Source organism: Jaculus jaculus, chromosome 8 (genome assembly GCF_020740685.1).
Source record: "Jaculus jaculus isolate mJacJac1 chromosome 8, mJacJac1.mat.Y.cur, whole genome shotgun sequence".
In the NCBI taxonomy this organism is placed as follows: Eukaryota; Metazoa; Chordata; class Mammalia; order Rodentia; family Dipodidae; genus Jaculus; species Jaculus jaculus.
In genome coordinates, this window is record NC_059109.1 from 306,249 (window position 1) to 325,762 (window position 19,514).

Here is a 19,514-nt window from a genome sequence, read left to right on the forward strand (position 1 = left end):
CATAGCAAAGAAACATTCAACCATAACAAGATTTAAAACAACCAGGGCAAACATCTGTAGCTTCAAGTCCAACAACTCTAGCCAGTGACAAATCTTCAAGACCGATAATTCTAACCAGCAACAAGTCTCTGGCATTCCAATTCCGCCCCTCCAGCTAGGCTATTCACAGTCCTGGGAAACTTCATTGGTGCCGGCAGCTCCTTGGCAGCCATCTCATGGTCCCAGCATCTCCACTGGGTCTCCACTGCAAGCTACAGTTCATCCTCATGGCCCCATGGGGTCTCTATGCAGGCAACCAGCAAACCCGCTTCACACTGCCCATGGCCATTTCCAAAACACAAGACCGTGTTGCAAACTCAATGACCCTCTTTCCAGCATTTCTTATACTCCACAATACCAGGTAGGGTGCCAATTTGTTAATCCGGGGGGAATAAAGCAGACTTTGAAGAACAGGACTCCTTGGGCACTCAGGCCCCTTCAAAAGAGTCTACATTCTTCTTGTTGCCCCTGCGCAGGTCAGCTAGCCCAGTCTCAAAGGTTGTAATCTCTCAGTTGCAGCTGAACGGGCAAGAGTTCACCCAAAGATTTTTCTTTCTGTGCCATATCCCTCTGCTCACACCAGTTCATTTCTACACAAAGCAACCCTGCACAACTTCTCAGGACACGGGCACAAGAGCAAGCTTCTCACACAAACTGCTAGCCCAGTCCAGGCACAGCTCTTTCTCACCCTCATAAGCCAAACCTCACAGTCCATAGTTCTTACTGCATTCAGGTCTTGGAGCTCAGACCAGAATAGTCCTTTAAGCTGTACTTACAGCACTGCAAGGCATCTCTTAGGCCAAGGTTTCAACTCCTTCCACATTCCTCTTGAAAATCAGCTCCAAAAGGCCGAAGCCACATAGTCAGGTGTCTATCAGCAATCCCACTCCTCGGTACCACTTTACTGTTGCAGTCCGGTTCGCATTGCTGGTAGAAATCACCCAACCAAGAGTAGCTTCTGGGAAAAAGAGGTTTATTTTGGCTTGCAGGCTCGAGGGGAAGCTTCACGATGGCAGGGGGAAACGATGGCATGAGCAGAAGGTGGACATCACCCCCTGGCCAACATAAGCTGGACTACAGCAACAGGAGGGTGTGCCAAACACTGGCATGGGGAAACTGGCTATAAAGCCCTTAAGCCCGCCCCCAACAATATACTCCCTCCAGGAGGCATTAATTCCCAAATATCCATCAGCTGGGGAGCTAGCATTCACAACACCTAGGTTTATGGGGGACACCTGAATCAAACCACCATACCTACCATGCCCAATCTCCCTCTTCTTTTGAATGTACAAGTGTGCACCCTGAGTGTCTGAGCTAAAACTTTTCTAATGTTAAGTTAATGGCTGCTATAGATAGGGCTGCTATGACTGACTGTTAAAAGCCCAGGAGAGGTATAAGGCAAGCAGAGGGCATCGTCTGGACTGGCCATACCCCACTTTAGATAGACTACACTACCCAGGTCTTGCTGGGCTCAGAGGCTGGCCTGGGCCTGCAGGCCATTCCTACTTTATTGTGTTCAATATTTGCTAGTTTTATTATTTTGTAATTAGGGAAAGTGAGAGAGAGGTTTAACTTGTCTAAGAATGCTGTACCTCAGACTGACTCAAATATTTTTATTCTTCTGCAAATACAACTAATTCCTACCTACAATTATTTCTAAGATAAACAGTAAATCAGCTGAAGAGACATATGGGGTCCAGGGCTTAGGAACACCACCATCCTTAGGGCACAAGACTAGTGGGAGAGTTGCCAGCTGCTGAGGAAAGATTCAGCTAGGAAGACTTCTCCAGGAAGGCCCAGCAGCACCTGAGGCACTGCTGATACACCAGCTCAAAGTCTGAGTCGTTGCCATAATAGGGATCTTCAATAGTGATTTTGTTGCTGTGGATCATAGCTTCCAAGTAGCTCAATTTTAGCTTTGCAGTTTTTAGCTTGATTACTTTTTCTATTCAAATCTCTCAGATTGCTTTGATCCATACACAGTATATAATCAAATGTGGCAAAGTCTTCTTTGGTAAACTGCTGGGCAAGGTGATTCATAGGGATGCCATGCTCTGCCCTCGATAGTCAGAGGGGTTCCCCACTTCATAGGTGGATGTAGCCACACTGTCTATCCTCCAGTTATCTGAAACATTTGCATCAGTTACTAGTTTTCTGAAAACTGCTTCTGCAATAGGTTACCGGCAAATATTACCCCAGCCATCTTCCCAGGCCGACCACGGAGCATAGAGCTCTTTCTCTCTTTCAAATAATAAATACTTAAAAAAATTTAAAGAGGTAAATAGGCCAGGCACAATGGCACATTCTAAAGGCTGAGCTATAAGGATTGCTATGAGTTCAAGGCTACAGAATGAGTTCCAGTTCCGCTTTGGCCAGAGTGAGACCCTACCTTGAGAAAACAAACAAACAAAAAACAAAAGCTGGAGAGATGGCTTAGCAGTTAAAGCACTTGCTTAAAAAAAAATTAAGCAAGGGCTGAGAAGATAGCTCAGTGATTCCTGGGTTTGATTCCTCAGTACCCATAAAAGCCAGATCACAAATTGCACATACATCTAGAGTTTGTTTTTATCTGCAAGAAGCCCTGATATGCTCATTTTCCCTCTCCCTCCCTCCTTTCTCCCTCTTTGCGAATCAATAAAATTGGGCCAGAGAGATGGCTTAGTAGTTAAGGCACTTGCCTATGAAGCCTAAGGACCCAGGTTCAATTATCCAGGTCCTGTGTGAGCCAGATGCACAAGGTGGCACATATGTCTAGAGTTTGTTTGTGGTGACTAGAGGTCCTGGTACTTAACATTTGTGTGTTCTCCCTCTCTCTCTCTCTCTCTCCCCCTCTCTGTCTCAAAAATGAAATAATTTTTTAAGTTTAAAATAAAATAAGGGCCGGTGGACTGGAGAGATGGCTAAGTGGTTAAGGTGCTTGCCTACAAAGCCAAAGGATCCAGGTTTGGTTCCCCAGGACCCACATAAGCCAGACACAAAAGGTGGCACATGCATCGGGAGTTCATTTACAGCGGCTGGAGATGCTGATGCCCCCATTGTCTTATCTGTCTCTGAAGTAAATAAATAAAAATAAAATAAGGGCTGGGTTGCATCTTGAGATCCCCAACTCTGGGATGCACACCTGGTGCACAGCTTTCTTATTTTTTCTTTTTACCCAATAAAACTGCCTCACAAAAAAAGGGGGAGCTGGAGAGATTGCTTAGAGGTTAAGGTGCTTGCCTGCAAAGCCAAAGGACCCAGGTTCAATTTCCCGGTGCCCACATAAAGCCAGATGCACAAGGTGGCACATTTGTCTAGAGTTTATTTTCAGTAGCTGGACGCCCTGGTACACCCATTCTCCTCCCCCCCTCCTTTTCTTCTCATTTCCCTCCTCTCTCTCTATCAAATAAACAAATACTTTTTTAATTTGTTTGTTTTTCGTTTTTCAAGGTAAGGTCTCACTCTAGCCCAGGCTACCTAGAATTCCCTGTGTAGTCTCAGGCTGGCCTTGAAGTCTCGGCAATCCTCCTACCTCTGCCTCCCGAGTGTTGGGATTAAAAGCTTGCACCACCACACCCACCATAAAAGACTTTTTTAAAAGTTTAAAAGAAAAAGACCACCTTGGTTTCCCACCAAGAATCAATGGTAAGACCCTATTGCTGAAGACTCCACATACATGGGCTGCAAGGCCACTGAAAAATCCTGCTGGAACTGATCTGATAACCTCCTCCATGTAGACCAGCTGAAAGAAAGCTGGAAGAAGCCATTCTACATGTAGTTCAACGGGAGAAAGAGATACCACCAGTGAAGATACTCAACAGTGGACACTGCAAGCCTTATAATTGGCCAGCTAGGCCAAATGAGCCAACCGGTGCAATAGTGGCACATCTGTCATGGTGGAAACCAACCCTCCAATTGGACTGGAGGCCCACTCCATGGGGGGGAATATATCCCTGATACTGAAAACTTAAAACAGGGGTAGTCATGAGCCCTAAGGGTGTAACATCTGCTGATGTCTGGGTAAGTGTATATACTATGCTTATCAAACTGCCCAGTAAGCACGTCTCTTAATATTTATACCCTTATATTAACACTACTCCCACTTTGGGTAGAGAATCTTCTCTTTTCAGATGGCAGTGACCTTGGGATGACTCAGAAGGTATCATAGTGCTGGAAAGAAGTGACTGGAGTACTGAGTAACATCTCAATCACACCTTCCAAGTCTCAGGGTCTAATGCGGAAGAGGTGGCAGAAAGAATGTAAGAGCCAAAGGAAGGGTAGGACTCCTTACAACATGCTCCTCCAGACACAAAATGGCCTGCATATCCATGACCTACACAAGACCATCATACGAGGAGGAAAAGATCATGACATCAAAACAAAGAGAGACTGAGGACTTCTGGTTAAGATGGCAGCATAGGTACCATGCCAAAGCAGCCTAGGGGGGAAAAAGCCAAAAAAAAAACCTCAGCAAAATACACACTTTTACTAAAGACAAAGATGTGAAACAGCGAGAGAACTAGAGCAGAATCGGCAGCCTCCCCTCCCCCACTGCCATTGCCCAGCTCCAGCAAACAGAGCAGCAGTACAGGGACCCGGCCATGCCAACTTGAACCGACAGTGGGACCCAAGCAGGAGCACAGGTAACTGGGATTACACCAACACTCGGGAGGGTCTCACCTGGTCACAAGCTGACTTGAAACCCTCAACAGATCAGAAATGTTAACCTCCTTGTTGTCAGGATTAAGGGTGTGGGTGGAGAATCACACACCCTAAGGGACAGTTAGAGGATCTGGTTGTCATAATACCTACTCTTGGATAAATACTCTGAGAGTCTTGAGAGCCATATCTAATGCCTTAAGCTCCTACCCTGAAGTTATATAACATCAGATTGTCTGATACATCTAATAATACCCAGCTAACTAGAAAATCCAATCATTAAATAACACAGGATGCAAAAATAGATACATTATAACACAAGAAACACCAAAAATCAAGACAATATAAATCCATCAAAAAGTATTAATACATCAGAAATGACCTCCAATGAGAATGAATTAGAGGAAATGCCTGAGAAAGATTTCAAAAGAATGATTATAATGTTTTTTGTTTTTTTTTTTTAATTTGAGAGCGACAGACACAGAGAGAAAGACAGATAGAGGGAGAGAGAGAGAATGGGCGTGCCAGGGCTTCCAGCCTCTGCAAACGAACTCCAGACGCGTGCGCCCCCTTGTGCATCTGGCTAACGTGGGACCTGGGGAACCAAGCCTCGAACCGGGGTCCTTAGGCTTCACAGGCAAGCGCTTAACCGCTAAGCCATCTCTCCAGCCCAAGAATGATTATAAATATGTTCAAAGAAGTCAAAGAAGAAATCAAAGGAATGAAAGAGGAAATCAAAGAAAACACAGGACACCAATTTAATGAAATAAAGTGGTCAACACTAGACATAAATAAGGAAGTAGAAATAATAAAGAATTCAGTCAGAATTACTAGCAATGAAGAACACAGTTAATGAAATAAAAAACTTTGTAGAAAATCTCACCAGTAGGATGGATGAAGGATGAAGGAGAAGACAGAATATCTAAGCTAGAAGACCAGGTGGCAGATCTAATACAGTCCAACAAAGAGAAAGACAAACTAATAGAAAAGTATGAGTGGGAATTTCAAGATATTTGGGACAGTATGAAAAGATCACACATAAGAATTCAGGGCATAGTATGAGAAGAATTTCACTCCAAAGGCATAGCAGGTGTCTTCACAAAGTCATAGAAGAAAACTTCCCCCAAATTGGGAAAGAGGTGCCAATGCAGATACAGGAATCCTTTAGAACCCCAGCCAGACAAAACCTGGAAAGAACCTCTCCTCACCATATTATAATCAAACTATCAAACACATCATCCAAAGAAAAAATATTGAAAGCAGTCAGAGAGAAAAATCAAGTTACCTACAAAGGCAAGCCTATCAGGATTACAGCAGATTACTCAACACAAACTTTAAAAGCCAGAAGGGCGTGGAGTGATGTATTCCAAGTCCTGAAAGATAACAACTGTCAACCAAGGTTACTTTATCCTGCAAAACTATCCATTCAAATAGACGGAGAAATAAGGACATTCCTTGACAAAAGCAAGCTAATGGAGTATTTGAAGACAAAGCCAGCTCTACAGAAAATACTTGAAAGAATCCTCCATGCTGAAGAAAAAGAAAAGTACACATATAATGAAACGGGAAAAAACAAACAATACTCAAATACTAGCTAACAAAAGAGAGCAAAGGTAAAACCAGAAGAACCACAAAAAAATGGCAAAAATGAATACACACCTTTCAATATTATCTATTACTATCAACGGCCTCAATGCCCCAACCAAAAGGCATATGTTCGCAGACTGGGTTAAAAAGCAGGATCCTTCAATTTGTTGCCTTCAAGAAACCCACCTTTCTACAAAGGAAAGATAATGTCTTAGGGTGAAAGGTTGGAAAACAGTGTTTCAAGCAAATGGACCTAGAAAACAAGCAGGGGTTGCTATCCTAATATCTGACAAGGTAGACTTCAGTCCAATATTAGTTAAGAAATATAAGGAAGATCACTATGTATTGATTAAAGGCACTCTCCAACAGGAGGACATTACAATCCTAAACATATATGCACCTAACATGGGGGCCCCCAAATTCATCAAACAAACGCTATTAGAACTAAGGTCACAGATAACACCACACACAGTGGTAGTGGGTGACTTCAACACCCCACTCTCATCAATTGACAGGTCATCCCGGGAAAAAATAAACAGAGGCATCTGGACTAAAAGAGGTCATAGAAGGAATGGACCTAACAGATATCTACAGGACATTTCATCCAAAGGCTGCAGAATATACATTCTTTTCAGCAGTACATGGAACATTCTCTAACATAGACCATATTTTAGGACAAAAAATAAAGAGAGACTGATTGAGATGGGGAGGGGCTATGATGGAGAATGGAATTTCAAAGGGGAAAGTGGGGGGAGGGTATTACCGTGGGATATTTTTTATAATCATGGAAAATGTTAATAAAAATTGAGAAAAAAAAAAAAGAAAAAGAGATGGCTTGCTCTTGAGGAACAACACCTGAGGTTGTCCTCTGGCATCCACATACGTAACTCATGTGCACACATATCTGCGTAGACATGCACACACGCATGCACACTAACTGCAGGCCCTGATCACTGGCCGAGTTCTAGAGAGCTATAAAGTGTTTAGGGCCACAGATCTCAGTTACTCTAGGCCCAAGAGCTATAACACCATGTGATTTTAAGGGCTGAGGAATCTCAACCTGCTAGACTGGCATAAGAGCTGGATCATGTGTAGAGTTGCACAACAGTTGTGACACTAGAGGGAGCCATACCTTGTGGCTTCTGCCTACCACAGACCAGCATGAAATTTTAACCTGAAGGACTCTGATTTAACAAATGACTTCAGTTTTCCCTTTGTAGCAAAATTTCTTTTTGTGTTTCTTTTCTTCATTTTTATCTTTATTTTTTTTAAACTCTTTTTAAGCTGGGCATGGTGGTGCATGCCTTTAATCCCAGCACTTGGGAGTCAGAGGTAGGAGGATCACCATGAGTTCAAGGCCACCCTGAGACTACATAGTGAAATCCAAGTCAGTCTCAGCTACAGTGAGACCTTACCTCAAAAAACAAAACAAAAAATTCTTTTTATTATTGACAACTTTCATAATTATAGACAATAAACCATGATAATTCCCTCCCCCCTCACTTTCCCCTTCATAACTCCATTCTTCATTCTATCCCCTCCCCCTCTCGATCAGTCTCTTCTTCTTCTTTTTTTTTTTTTTTTTTTTTTTGGTTTTTTGAGGTAGGGTCTCACTCTGATCCAGGCTGACCTGGAATTAACTCTGTAGTCTCAGGGTGGCCTTGAACTCATGGCAATCCTCCTACCTCTGCCTCCCAAGTGCTGGGATTAAAGGCATGCGCCACCATGCCCGGCCAGTCTCTTCTTTTTTGATGTCATCATCTTTTCTTTCTATCATGAAGGCCTTGTGTAGGTAGTGCCAGGCACTGCGAGGTCATGGATAGCCAAGCTATTTTATAGCTATTTTTTGTTTGGAAGAGTGCATTATTGTAAGGAGTACCATCCTTCCTTTGGCTCTTACATTCTTTCTACCCCCCCCCCGCCCCCGTTCTGCAATGGACCTGAGCCTTGGAAGGTGTCATATAGATGTTTCAGTGCTGAGCACTCCTCCGTCACTTCTTCTCAGTACTATGGTGAATTTTGAGTCATCCCAGAGGTCATTGCCATCTGAAAAGAGAAGCTTCTCTAACCAAAAATGAGAATGACATTAATATATGGGTATGAACATTAAGAGGTGTTTACCAGGCAGTTTGGTGAACATAATATATGCATTTAGTCAGACACCAGCAAGTATACTCCTAGGGCTCATGACCTCCCCCATCATAGGTTTTCAGTATCAGGCATGTGTTCCCTCCTGTGGAGTGGGCTTCCAGTTCAATTAGAGAGCAGTTGGTTTCCCCTATAACAGACATGACACTATTGCACCCATTCAGTCTTTTGGCCTGGTTGGCCAAACTGGAGGCTTGCAGTGTCCATTATTGTTTATCTATGCTGATGACTTCTGTCTCCCACGAAGCTACACGTAGTGTAGCTTTTTCCAGCTTTCTGTCAGCTCATCTACAGGGAGGTTTTCAGCTCAGCTCCAGCAGTATTTCACAGTGACCTTGCAACACAAGCATGTGGAGTCTTCAGCAATTGGGTCTTACCATCTATTCCTAGTGGGAAACTAGGAGCCTTGGCAATGGCCTGTAATGTTTTGGGAGCATCAGAGACCCCTCCCTGACCAACTACTCACTTGAAAACATCCCATCTCTAGCACTGAAATTTTCCTAGTAAGTCTATGGCTTGTGGGTGCACCATTATCCAAAAAAGTACGTTTTGCCAGGCGCAGTCGTGCACACCTTTAGTCCCAGAACTTGGAAGGCAGAGGTAGGAGGATCACTGTGAGTTCAAGACCATCCTGAAACTACATAGTAAATTCCAGGTCAGCCTGAGTCAAAGTGAGACCCTACCTTGAAAAACCAAAAATAAAAATAAAATTTAAAAAAGTAGGTTTCCATAAGGCTTATTCATAACATCTTGAATTTTGATTAACTCTCTCCTCCTTTTACTCAGTCTCTTCCCATGACCTCATTTAGGCCATTATACCCCTAATAATCTGTTCATCTACTTAAATATATGGAATACCATCTTCTTAAGTCCTCTCCTCCCTCTCTTATAGCTGCCTTCTAGCTTACTGACCTCTGCTACTGATTTTTACCCCAACTCACATACAAGTCTAAACATTTGTGGCTATGATCCACATGTGAGAGAGAACAGGCAGCCCTTGGCTTTCTGGGCCTGGGTTACCTCATTTAGTATAATCTTTCCAGATCCATCAATTTCCCTACAAATTTCATTTTTCTTTACTGCTGAGTAGAACTCCATTGTACAAATGTACCACATCTTCATTATCCATTCATTAGTTGAGGAACATTTAGGCTGGTTCCATCTCCTAGCTATTGTGAATAGAGTGGCAATAAACATAGTTGAGCAAGTAGCTCTAATGTAGTGAGATGAGTCCTTAGGATATATGTCTAGTAGTGTTATAGCTGGGTCATATGTTAAATCCGTTTTTAGCTGTCTCAAGAACCTCCACACTGATTTCCACAATGGCTGTACTAGTTTACATTCCCACCAACAGTATAGAAGGGTTCCTCTTCATCTACATTCTCACCAGCATTTACTGTCATTCATTTGTTTCTTTTTTCTTTCTCTTTTTTTCGAGGTAGGGTCTCACTCTGGTCCAGGCTGACCTGGAATTCACTATGTAGTCTCAGGGTGGCCTCGAACTCATGGCAATCCTCCTACCTCTGCCACTTGAGTGCTGGGATTAAAGGCGTGTGCCACCATGCCAGGCTCCCATTTGTTTCTTTTTTGATTATTATTATTATTTTGTTTTGGTTTTTTGAGGTAGGGTCTTGCTCTCTAGCCTGGGCCTGACCTAGAATTCACTTTGTGTTCTCAGGATGGCCTTGAACTCACAGGGATCCAACTACCTCTGCCTCCCAAGTGCTGGGATTAAAGGCATGTGCCACCATGCCTGGCTTGAGGTAGGGTCTTTTTCACAGGTCCAAACTGCAGGCTTGCATTTAAGCAATGTACTAAACTAAACATCTGCTCCAGTCTCTCAATACCTACTCTATCCATACCCTACCTTTTTCAGCTGATTGGGAATTTATTTATGTATTTTTAAACATTTTGATTTATTTATTTGAGACAAAGAGACCACAAGAAAGAGGCAGACAGAGATAGAGTGAGTATGGTCTCCTGCCACTGCAAATGAACTCTACTTTGTGCATCTGGCTTTATGTGGATACTGCAGAATCAAACCATGGCCATCAGTCTTTGCAAGCAAGCACCTTTAACCTCTAAGTCATCTCTCCAGCCCTTTTGTTTTGTTTTGTTTCTTTTCTTTTCTTTTTTGTTTCTGTTTTTCGAGGTAGGGTCTCTCTCTCTCTGGTTCAGGCTGACTTGGAATTAACTATGTAGTCTCAGGGTGACCTCAAACTCATGGAGATCCTCCTACCTCTGCCTCCCGAGTGCTGGGATTAAAGACCATAAAAGACAGAATCTTTTTTTTTTTTTTTTTTTTGAGATAGGGTCTCACTCTAGCCCAGCCTGACCTGGAATTCACTATGTAGTCTCAGAGTGGCCTGAACTCACAGTGATCCTCCTACCTCTGCCACTTGAGTGCTGGGATTAAAGGTGTGCACCACAACACCTGAAGAAGACTGGTTCGGTTTGGTTTGTTTTTTTGGAGGTAGGGTCTCACTCTAGCTCTGGCTCACCTGCAATTCACTATGTAGTCTCAGGGTGGCCTCAAACTTACTGTGATCCTACCTCTGCCTCCCAAGTGCTGGAATTAAAGGCGTGCACCACCACGCCTGCCTGATGAAGACTCTTAAGTAGCACCCCATAAGCTGCTCTGGGCCATCCCCTAAAGATAACTACTACCCTCACTGCAAACAATATACATGAGCTTTGGCTGTTATTCATTTGCAAGGAGAGAGAGAAAGAGTGAGAGAATGAATGAATATGAGGATGCCAGGGCCTCTAGCCCCTGTAAATGAACTCCAGATTAATGTGCATCAATACTGGGGAATTGAACAATCAAACCCAGGTAATTAGGCTTTGCAGGCAAGGGCCTTAATTGCTGAACCAATTCTCCAGCCCTGTTCTTGTACTTTATACAAACTGTACAGCAGGGCTTATTCTGAGTCAGGCATCTGGCTAGCTCTACATGAGTTTTGTCTGTGTTGCTCTGTGCAGTTGTAGTTGGTTAATCCTCACCGTAGAGTAATGATAGTTCATTATGTGATTATTACTGTTTATTTATCCTAAATGAATAAATGATTTAAACTCAGGGCTTCTCTATCTTCCCTGGCATCAGTAGGTTGTTGTGAGGATTAAATGAATTAATACACAGAGAGCATTTAGAACGGTGTGTTTAGTAAGATTAGCTAGTAATTTATGATATTTGGATATCTCACTAGCTTATTTGACAATTTAGATTCCTAGATAATTTGATCTATATCACTGAGCACTGGTCTCTTCCTCAACTAAGTTGTTTTTTTGGTTTTCTGAGGTAGGGTCTCACTCTGGTCCAGGCTGACCTGGAATTCACTATGTAGTCTCAGGGTAGCCTTGAGTTCTCAGTAATCCTCCTACCTCTGCCTCCCAGGTGCTGGGATTAAAGGTGTGTGCCACCATGCCTGGCAATTTTTTAAAATATTTATTTTTATTTATATTTGACAGAGAAAGAGGTAGAGACAGAGAGAAAAAGGGAGAGTGAATGGGTGTGCCAAGGCCTTCAGCCACTGCAAACAAATTCCAGAAGCATGCATTACCTTGTGCATCTGGCTTATGTGGGTCCTGGGGAATCAAACCTGAGTCCTTTAGCTTTGCAGGCTAGTGCCTTAACTGCTAAGACATCTCTCCAGTGCCCCCCCCTTTTTTTTCCTGAGGTGGGTTTCAGTCTATCCCAGGCTGACCTGGAACTCACTCTGTAGTCCCAGGCTGGTTTCAAACAACTCACATTGATTCTTCTACCTCTGCCTCATGAGCACTGAGACTAGAGGCCTGCACCACCATGCCTGGCTTCCTTTCAGGTGAGAGACCAAATATAACCATTTTTTTAAAAAGGCCCAGGCCTGAACTTAGATAGAGAACTAGCTGGCCAATGTGCTGACCTTTTGCTTCTGTAAATTTTGCTTGCTTAATTGCTGCCTTTCCCCCTAAAGTTTCTGAGGAATCTCCACTTCAGGGACATTGAAGAAACACTCCACTGTGGGAGGGGGGTGGCGCCTTCAGCCTCGGACCACCAGTTTAGATAAGAAACTGAGGAATCTCCACTTCAAGGACAATGGAGATGACTTCATCTGCCTGGAGAGCCCCTAGCTCCTGCCCCCAACTTTGCCCACTGAAACCCCAAGCCAATCAGAACTGTTTAAATCAACCAATCATGTATCTATCCCCTACTTCTTTGTTCGAATTCCTATATGAACCCCTTCCCCCAAAAGAAAGGGGCTCTCTCCCTCACTACCGCTATGCCAGACTGTGGGGACGGAGCCCAGACCTAGGCTTGCAATAAAGAAACCTGTTGCTTTTGCATTCGAGTGTCTCGGCTTCTGTGGCGGTTCTCTGGGTGACTCCTGGGTGACTGGGGGACTTGGCTCCTGGTCAGGGGTCTTGGCACAACACAGGTTTTAAACATTATTAAGGGCTTGTTATGTGGCAGGCACAATAGCATAGATAACTCATTTGCATTTTCAGATAAAGGTCTCAGAGAGGCCATATAATTTGTCAGGGTCACAAAGCTGTAGTGGTTGAAAATATTGGTCCCAGATAAAAATCCTAATTCCTCAGGAGTACTCAGCACTGCAATCTCTCTATTACACCTTCCAAGGTTCAGGGTCCATTATAAAAGAGGTAGCAGAAAGAATGTAAGAGCCAAAGGAAGGGTAGGACACCTTACGACGTGCTCCTCCAGACACAGAATAGCCTGGATATCCATGACCTCACAGTGCCTGACACTACCTACACAAGACCATTGTAATGGGAGGAAAGATCATTACATCAAAATAAAAGAGGGACTGATTGAGAGGGGGAGGGGATATAATGGAGAGTGGAGTTTCAAGGGGAAAGTGTGGGGAGGGAGGGCATTACCATGAGATATTGTTTACAATCATGGAAGTTGTTAATAAAAAATTAATTAAAGGCTGGGTGTGGTGGCGCATTCCTTTAATTCCAGCACTCAGGAGGCAGAGTAGGAGGATTGCCATTAGTTTGAGGGCCCCCTGAGACTACATAGTGAATTCCAGGTCAGCCTGGGCTTGAGTGAGACCCTACCTGGAAAAACCAGAATAAATAAATAAATAAAATAATTTTTAAAAAATCCTCACTCCTGGGCTAGAGGGATGGCTTAGCAGTTAAGGCATTTGCCTACAAGATCAAAGGACCCAGGTTCGATTCCCCAGGACCCATGTTAGCCAGATGCACAAGGCGGCACACACATCTGGAGTTCATTTGCAGTGGCTGGAGGCCCTGGTGTGCCCATTCTCTCACTCTCTATCCCTCTTTCTCTGTCAAATAAATAAATAAATAAATAAAAAAGGTAAAAATAAAATATTTTAAAAATATCCTCACTCCTTATGAAACCTACTATAGGCATATACCAAACGTACAGATTAAAAAGTCCTATTTGCTGGGCTGGAGAGATGGCTCAGCAGTTAAGGTGCTTACCTGCAAAGCCTAAGGACCCAGGTTCGATTCCCCAGTATCCACGTTAAGCCCAGTATCCACATTAAGCCAGATGCACAAAGTGGCACGTGCATCTGGAGTTCATTTGCAGTGTTTAGAGTCCCTGGTGTGCCCATTCTCTCTGTCTGTCTCCTCTCTCTCTCTCTGCTTGCAAATAAATCAATAAAAAAAAATTTTTTTTTAATTCTACTTGCATTCCTTGAGATCAAGCCTTCTTAGAATTCTGGAACCCCCTATGGTGCACAGACCTGCTGCAGTAGTAGATGACTCCACATTTGAATGGACTGCTTATTTGGGTAAATCCTTGCTTCCCTTCCCTCCGCAATGCCTCCCAAACCCCAGAGAAGGTTCCCCCAAATAAAAACCAAGCTGACTTTGATTCAGAGGAGGAAGGTCATTGTTTAGTTTGACTCTGGCTTACAATGTGTCTTCTTTTTTCTCACGCGGAGGTTATTAGAAGCCCTTTCAGTCCCACTGCGTGTGCACAGCTACTTAAGGTAGCTCAGAAATAGCTTTCTTGGCTGGGGGACCAGATGGTTTTTGCTGTTCTCTGGCTTTCTCCTCATACATCAGGATCCTGGAATAAACAAAGGCATGAGGGGACACTTCCCTCCAGGGACATCTGAATCTAACCCTTAGGCTGCCATGAGTCCAGAGAAGGTGGGACTGTCAGCAGGGAAGAGGAAGAAGACGAAGAAGAGGAAGAAGATAGCGGAAGCATGGCAGGGCCTCAGGAGAGTCCTTGAAGCCAGGGATAGTGGACGCAGAGTAATGTATCGAAGTCAAGGATACAGATGGAGCAGAAACAAGTGAATACAGGGGAGGCTGAAAGTGAATCCTCACATTTTCAGGATGGCGGATCTCTTGCCCAACATCATTCTAAGAAAGTCAGAGTAGCTGAACGTCTCCTCAGAGCCACTGGACATTTCTCTAATTAGTTTCTTTAGCTCTAGGTGGGTCTTGGGGGTCCCTAGTTTCTCCAGCATTTGCTTCAGGGACATGATATCTGGAGGCAGAAGATCAGGGCAGGGAGAAGAGGGGACTCGTGCTGTCCCCATGTACCTCCACCTTCCTAACCCCCTTCCTAGGGCAAATGGATCCTCTCCCGTCCATGGGGAATGGAGCAACACCTCACTGTCTAGGTCCATACTGTCCCCCAAACCCACTTCTTCTCACCGATATCTCCGTTTCCATTCAGATCAAACTCCATGTATTTTTCTGAGGGGAGAGAGCAGAGAGGGTAGGTGCTGGCTATAGGGTCACAGGCAGGGGATTGAGGAAGAAATGGCTGACCAATGATAGGTAGGGGAGAAAATGTGGAAGGCAGGCAGAGGAAGTGGGACTAGGGGGCTGAGGGGTCCTGTGAAGGCAGAGGTGCTCAGAGGGGCAAGCCAAGGAAAAGGGCCACAAATGGGAGAACAGTAAGGCTATCCCCCCTGTTCCCACCACAAAAGTCACATTAGTATTTCTGCTGTCCCTGCAGTTTTTCTATGGAAACCTCCATGCCCACCCCAGCGCCCTCTCCACCCTGACTTCCCCCTCACTCTTGAAGGCTTCCAGTCGGGAGGGCAGATTCTCTTCTTGGCTGTATTTGGGATCCTCTAGGAACTGCTGTTGGGGTGAAGGTCAGAGCCAGGGTGATCCCTCCCAGCCTAGGTCAGGTCCTCTAGGCTCTGGTCCGCCCCTCCTTCCTTTTACCTTATTGAGCACATCCAGCCTCTCTTCCTGCTGGATCTTCTGCAATTGGAATGCTTTTCCTCCTGAGGAACACAGGGGTTAATCACCCCTCACCCTCCCTTCCCAGCCTCTCTGCTCCCTAGTCCAGGATTATCCACAGTTCTGCTCTCCCAGGTTCTTGGCCTGCCCCTGCCCTGGGCGCATCCTCCCTACCCTGCAAGTTTCTGTTTTGGCTCATAGTTTAGCCGATGCTGGTGGCCATAGGTGGGGAGACAGATCAGACTGGCAATCTCTGTCTGATGGCTCTTTTGTCCGCCAGTCTCCTCTAAGATGCCCCCCCCCCCCACGACTTGCTGCCTCTCAGGCATCACTTCCCCATCTGCTTCTGCTGACACCAACACCCCTGGCAGAAGGAGGAGTGACTGTGGAATGGATGAGAAAATAACATTCTGGTATTTTTTTCTCATTTTATTGTTCTTTTTTAAAAATATATACTTTAAACCGGGTGTGGTGGTGCATGCCTTTAATCCCAGCAGAGGTAGGTGGATCGCTGTGAGCTCAAGGCCATCCTGAGACTACAGAGTGAATTCCAGATCAGCCTCAGCTAGAGAGTGGGACACTGCCTTGGAAAAACCACAAAAAAAAAAAAAAAAAAAGATTCCAGACACCTGTGCATCTGGCTTTGCATGGATACTGGAGAATGGAACTCTGGCTGTCTGACTTTGCAAACAAATGCCTTTATCCAGTGAGCCATCATCAACTTTCTTCCTTTTTTTTGTTTTTCGAGGTAGAGTTTCTGTCCAGTTTAGGCTGACCTGGAATTCACTCTGTAGTCTCAGGGTGGCCTCGAACTCACGGCAATCCTACCTCTGCCTCTGGAATGCTGGGATGAAAGGTGTGCGTCACCACGCCCAGCTTTTTTCTTTTGTTTGAGATAATGTGGTGGTTTGATTCAGGTGGTTTGATCTCCTATAACTTAGGTGTTCTGAATGCTAGGTCCCCAACTGATGGAGATTTGGAAATTAACACCTCCTGGAGACAATGTATTGTTGGGGGTGGGCTTATGAGTATTGCTGGTGTTGGCACTCTCTCCTGTTACTGTGGTCCATCTGATGTTGGCCAGGAGGTGATGTCCACCCTCTGCTCATGCCATCATTTTCCCCTTCCATCATGGAGTTTCCCCTCAAGTCTGTAAGCCAAAATAAACTTTTTTTTTTTTTTCTCTCACAAGCTGCTCTTGGTCAGTTGGTCAGTTGGTTTCTACCAGCAATGCAAACCTGACTGCAATGGGTAGAGTCTTGCTCTAGCCCAGAACTGACCTGTAGTTCACTATGTAGTCTTGCTGAGGCTGGCCTCAAACTCACAGTGATCTTCCTACCTCAGCCTCCCAAATGCTGGGATTAAAGGGGTGAACCACCATACCTGGCTTATTTAAGAACTTTAATAAATAGATGTACTGTAATTTGTTCATAATCCCCTCCTTTGTCCTCCCTCTCCCACCACATCCCATCGAATCCCTCTTTCCAAGTAGTCCTATTTTGCGGTATCATCCTTTTTACTTCTTCCATCCTCTATGTCAAAATGTTGATGGGTGGGGGCTGGGGGAGCTGGATGGATTGCTTAGTGGTTAAGGCGTTTGCCTGGAAAGCCTAAGGACCCAGGTTGGATTTCCCAGTAAACATGTAAGCCAGATGCTCAAGGTGGTGCATGCATCTGGAGTTTGTTTGCGGTGGCTGTAGGCCTTGGCATGCTCATTCTCTCTCTCTCTCTCTCTCTCTCTCTCTCTCTCTCTCTCTCTCTCTCTCTGTCTGCGCCCCCCACCAATAAGGAAATAAAATATTTTTAAAAAGAAGACCAAGAAGAAGAAGAACCTATTGCATACCAGGCGTGGTAGTGCACGCCTGTAATCCCAGCACTTTGGAGGCAGAGGTAGGAGAATCTCTGTGAAGTCCAGGCCACCCTCTGTAGTCTCTACAGAGTGAATTCCAGGTCAGCCTGGTAGAGTGAGACCCTACCTTGAAAAGCAAACAAACAAACAAACAACAACAACAACAAAAAAAACCCGGGTGTGGTGGCACATACCTTTAATCCCAGCAATCGGGAGGCAGAGGAAGGAGGATCGCAGTGAGTTCCAGGCCACCCTGAAACTACATAGTGAGTTCCAGGTCAGTCTGGGCTAGAGTGAGACCCTCCCTTGAACCCCCCCCCCAAAAAAAAAAGCCGGGTGTGATGGCACATGCCTTTAATCCCAGCACTCAGGAGGAAGAGGTAGGAGGACCTCCATGAGCTCAAAGCCACCCTGAGACTACATAGCAAATTCCAGCTCTGCCTGAGCTAGAGTGAGACCCTACCTCAAAAAAACAAAACCAAAACCAAACAAAAACATTCAAACAGACACAAATCAGCAATAAGTGAATGGCCTTTATCCAAATCCTGAGGCTTAGGAAGTTCCCTGGATGCTCCTCAGGCCTCGTGCTGCAGAGTAAGATGAGCAGCCAAGATGGGGGCTGGCTGGAGTGCTTGTGGGAGGGAGGAGAAGCTGAGCTTTCAGGCTGCTCCAGAAGTGGGGCAAGCCTGTACCAGGGCCTGTCAAGAAGACATACAGAAACATCTGAGGAAGGACACAGCCTGTTTCCGTTAGGATGTGCAGTCTCATCTCCCTTGACATCTTTTGTAAAACCTCTACAGGAATTACAGAATCCGAGCGGTTTTGGAGGAACTGAAAGTGGACCCTAAAGAGATCATTGTGATGGCTCAGCTGCGAGTCTGCATGGCTCACTACGGGGGGGTTGCCTCCGGTAGATGCCCTTCCCAGGAATAGCCTTTCTCCCTTTCTTCTTTGTTTGGTTCAATTCCTGCAGTGAGGGGGAGGTGAATCTGATGCACCCATACTTCTTCCCCTCCCAGGACCCCCAGGCCTTCACTGCTTTCACTGCTGCCTGAGCTGCATACAGACCCTTTGCCTCCTCTTCCCCAACTCCGGAAGTGGGCGTGCCCATTTCACCTGCTCTCTCACTGGCCCAGGTTGCTGTGGTAGACTCTGGCTTTTTTTTTTTTTTAATTTTTATTAACATTTTCCATGATTATAAAATATATCCCATGGTAATTCCCTCCCTCCCCACCCCCACACTTTCCCATTTGAAATTCCATTCTCCATCATATTACCTTCCCATTACAATCATTGTAATTACATATATACAATATCAACCTATTAAGTATTCTCCTCCCTTCCTTTCTCCACCCTTTATGTCTCCTTTTTTTTTTTTAATTTTTATTAACATTTTCCATGATTATAAAATATATCCCATGGGACTCTGGCTTTTTTGACCTCCCTTTATGACAGCTGCCCTCTCCCTCAGCAGACAGAGCTGCTGCCCCACCCACCCTGTGCCCTCTGCTACCCACTAATTCAACACTGATTGAACACTTGCCGGATGCCTGACCTGCTGCCAGGCCTGTTGAAGTAAAGAAAAAGGCAAAGAGAAACAGCGTGTCCTGAAAGAAGGAGGAAACAGGGTTGAGGAGTAGAGTGGCCATATGTGGGGTGCAGGTTTCCATAGTGGTGTGGGAAGGCTTCTCTGAGAAAGTGATATTCCCACTGGGTGTGGTGGTGCACGCTTTTTATCCCAGCACTAGGGAGGCAGAGGTAGAAGGAGTGCCAGGAGTTCAAGGCCACCCTGAGACTACATAGTGAATACCAGGTCAGCCTGGACAAGAGTGAGGCCCTACCTTGAAAAACCAAGAGAGAAGAAAGAAAAAAAAAGAAAGAAAGAAAGAAAGAGAGAGAGAGAGAGAAAGAAAGAAATTCCTGCAGATTCCAGGGAGGTGAGGTGGACACATGGGTAAAAAGGAAAATAGCTCTTCCTGAATGGGTCTCTCCCCTTCCCCACCCCTACTAACCAGTTCTCCAGACGAGTGTCCTAGAGTTAAATTCAGTTCTGACACTGTCTACT

The 19,514-nt window shown here is 44.9% G+C and overlaps 1 protein-coding gene across 1 annotated transcript; it reads right to left on the reverse strand.

The window, feature by feature from the left end:
* Nucleotides 1-14,263: 14,263 nt before the first annotated feature.
* Aif1 (allograft inflammatory factor 1) lies at nt 14,264-15,912 on the reverse strand. The gene is made up of 6 exons (XM_004671879.2): nt 15,775-15,912; nt 15,583-15,644; nt 15,429-15,495; nt 15,061-15,102; nt 14,728-14,890; nt 14,264-14,461 (listed from the first exon to the last, which is right to left on the reverse strand). Exons 1-6 carry the CDS (start codon nt 15,797-15,799, stop codon nt 14,377-14,379), a joined length of 444 nt encoding a protein of 147 aa, XP_004671936.1. The 5' UTR covers nt 15,800-15,912; the 3' UTR covers nt 14,264-14,376.
* Nucleotides 15,913-19,514: the final 3,602 nt, after the last annotated feature.

What these genes read in the sequence shown, in the direction of transcription:
- Aif1 (XM_004671879.2), bottom strand. Translation starts at nt 15,799, where the DNA reads ATGAGCCAAAACAGAAACTTGCAGG. An exon ending in CCGACTGGAAGCCTTCAAGA is followed by an intron (nt 15,103 to 15,428) that starts GTGAGGGGGAAG and finishes CTCTCCCCTCAG; the next exon opens with AAAAATACATGGAGTTTGAT. An exon ending in GAATGGAAACGGAGATATCG is followed by an intron (nt 14,891 to 15,060) that starts GTGAGAAGAAGT and finishes TTCTGCCTCCAG; the next exon opens with ATATCATGTCCCTGAAGCAA.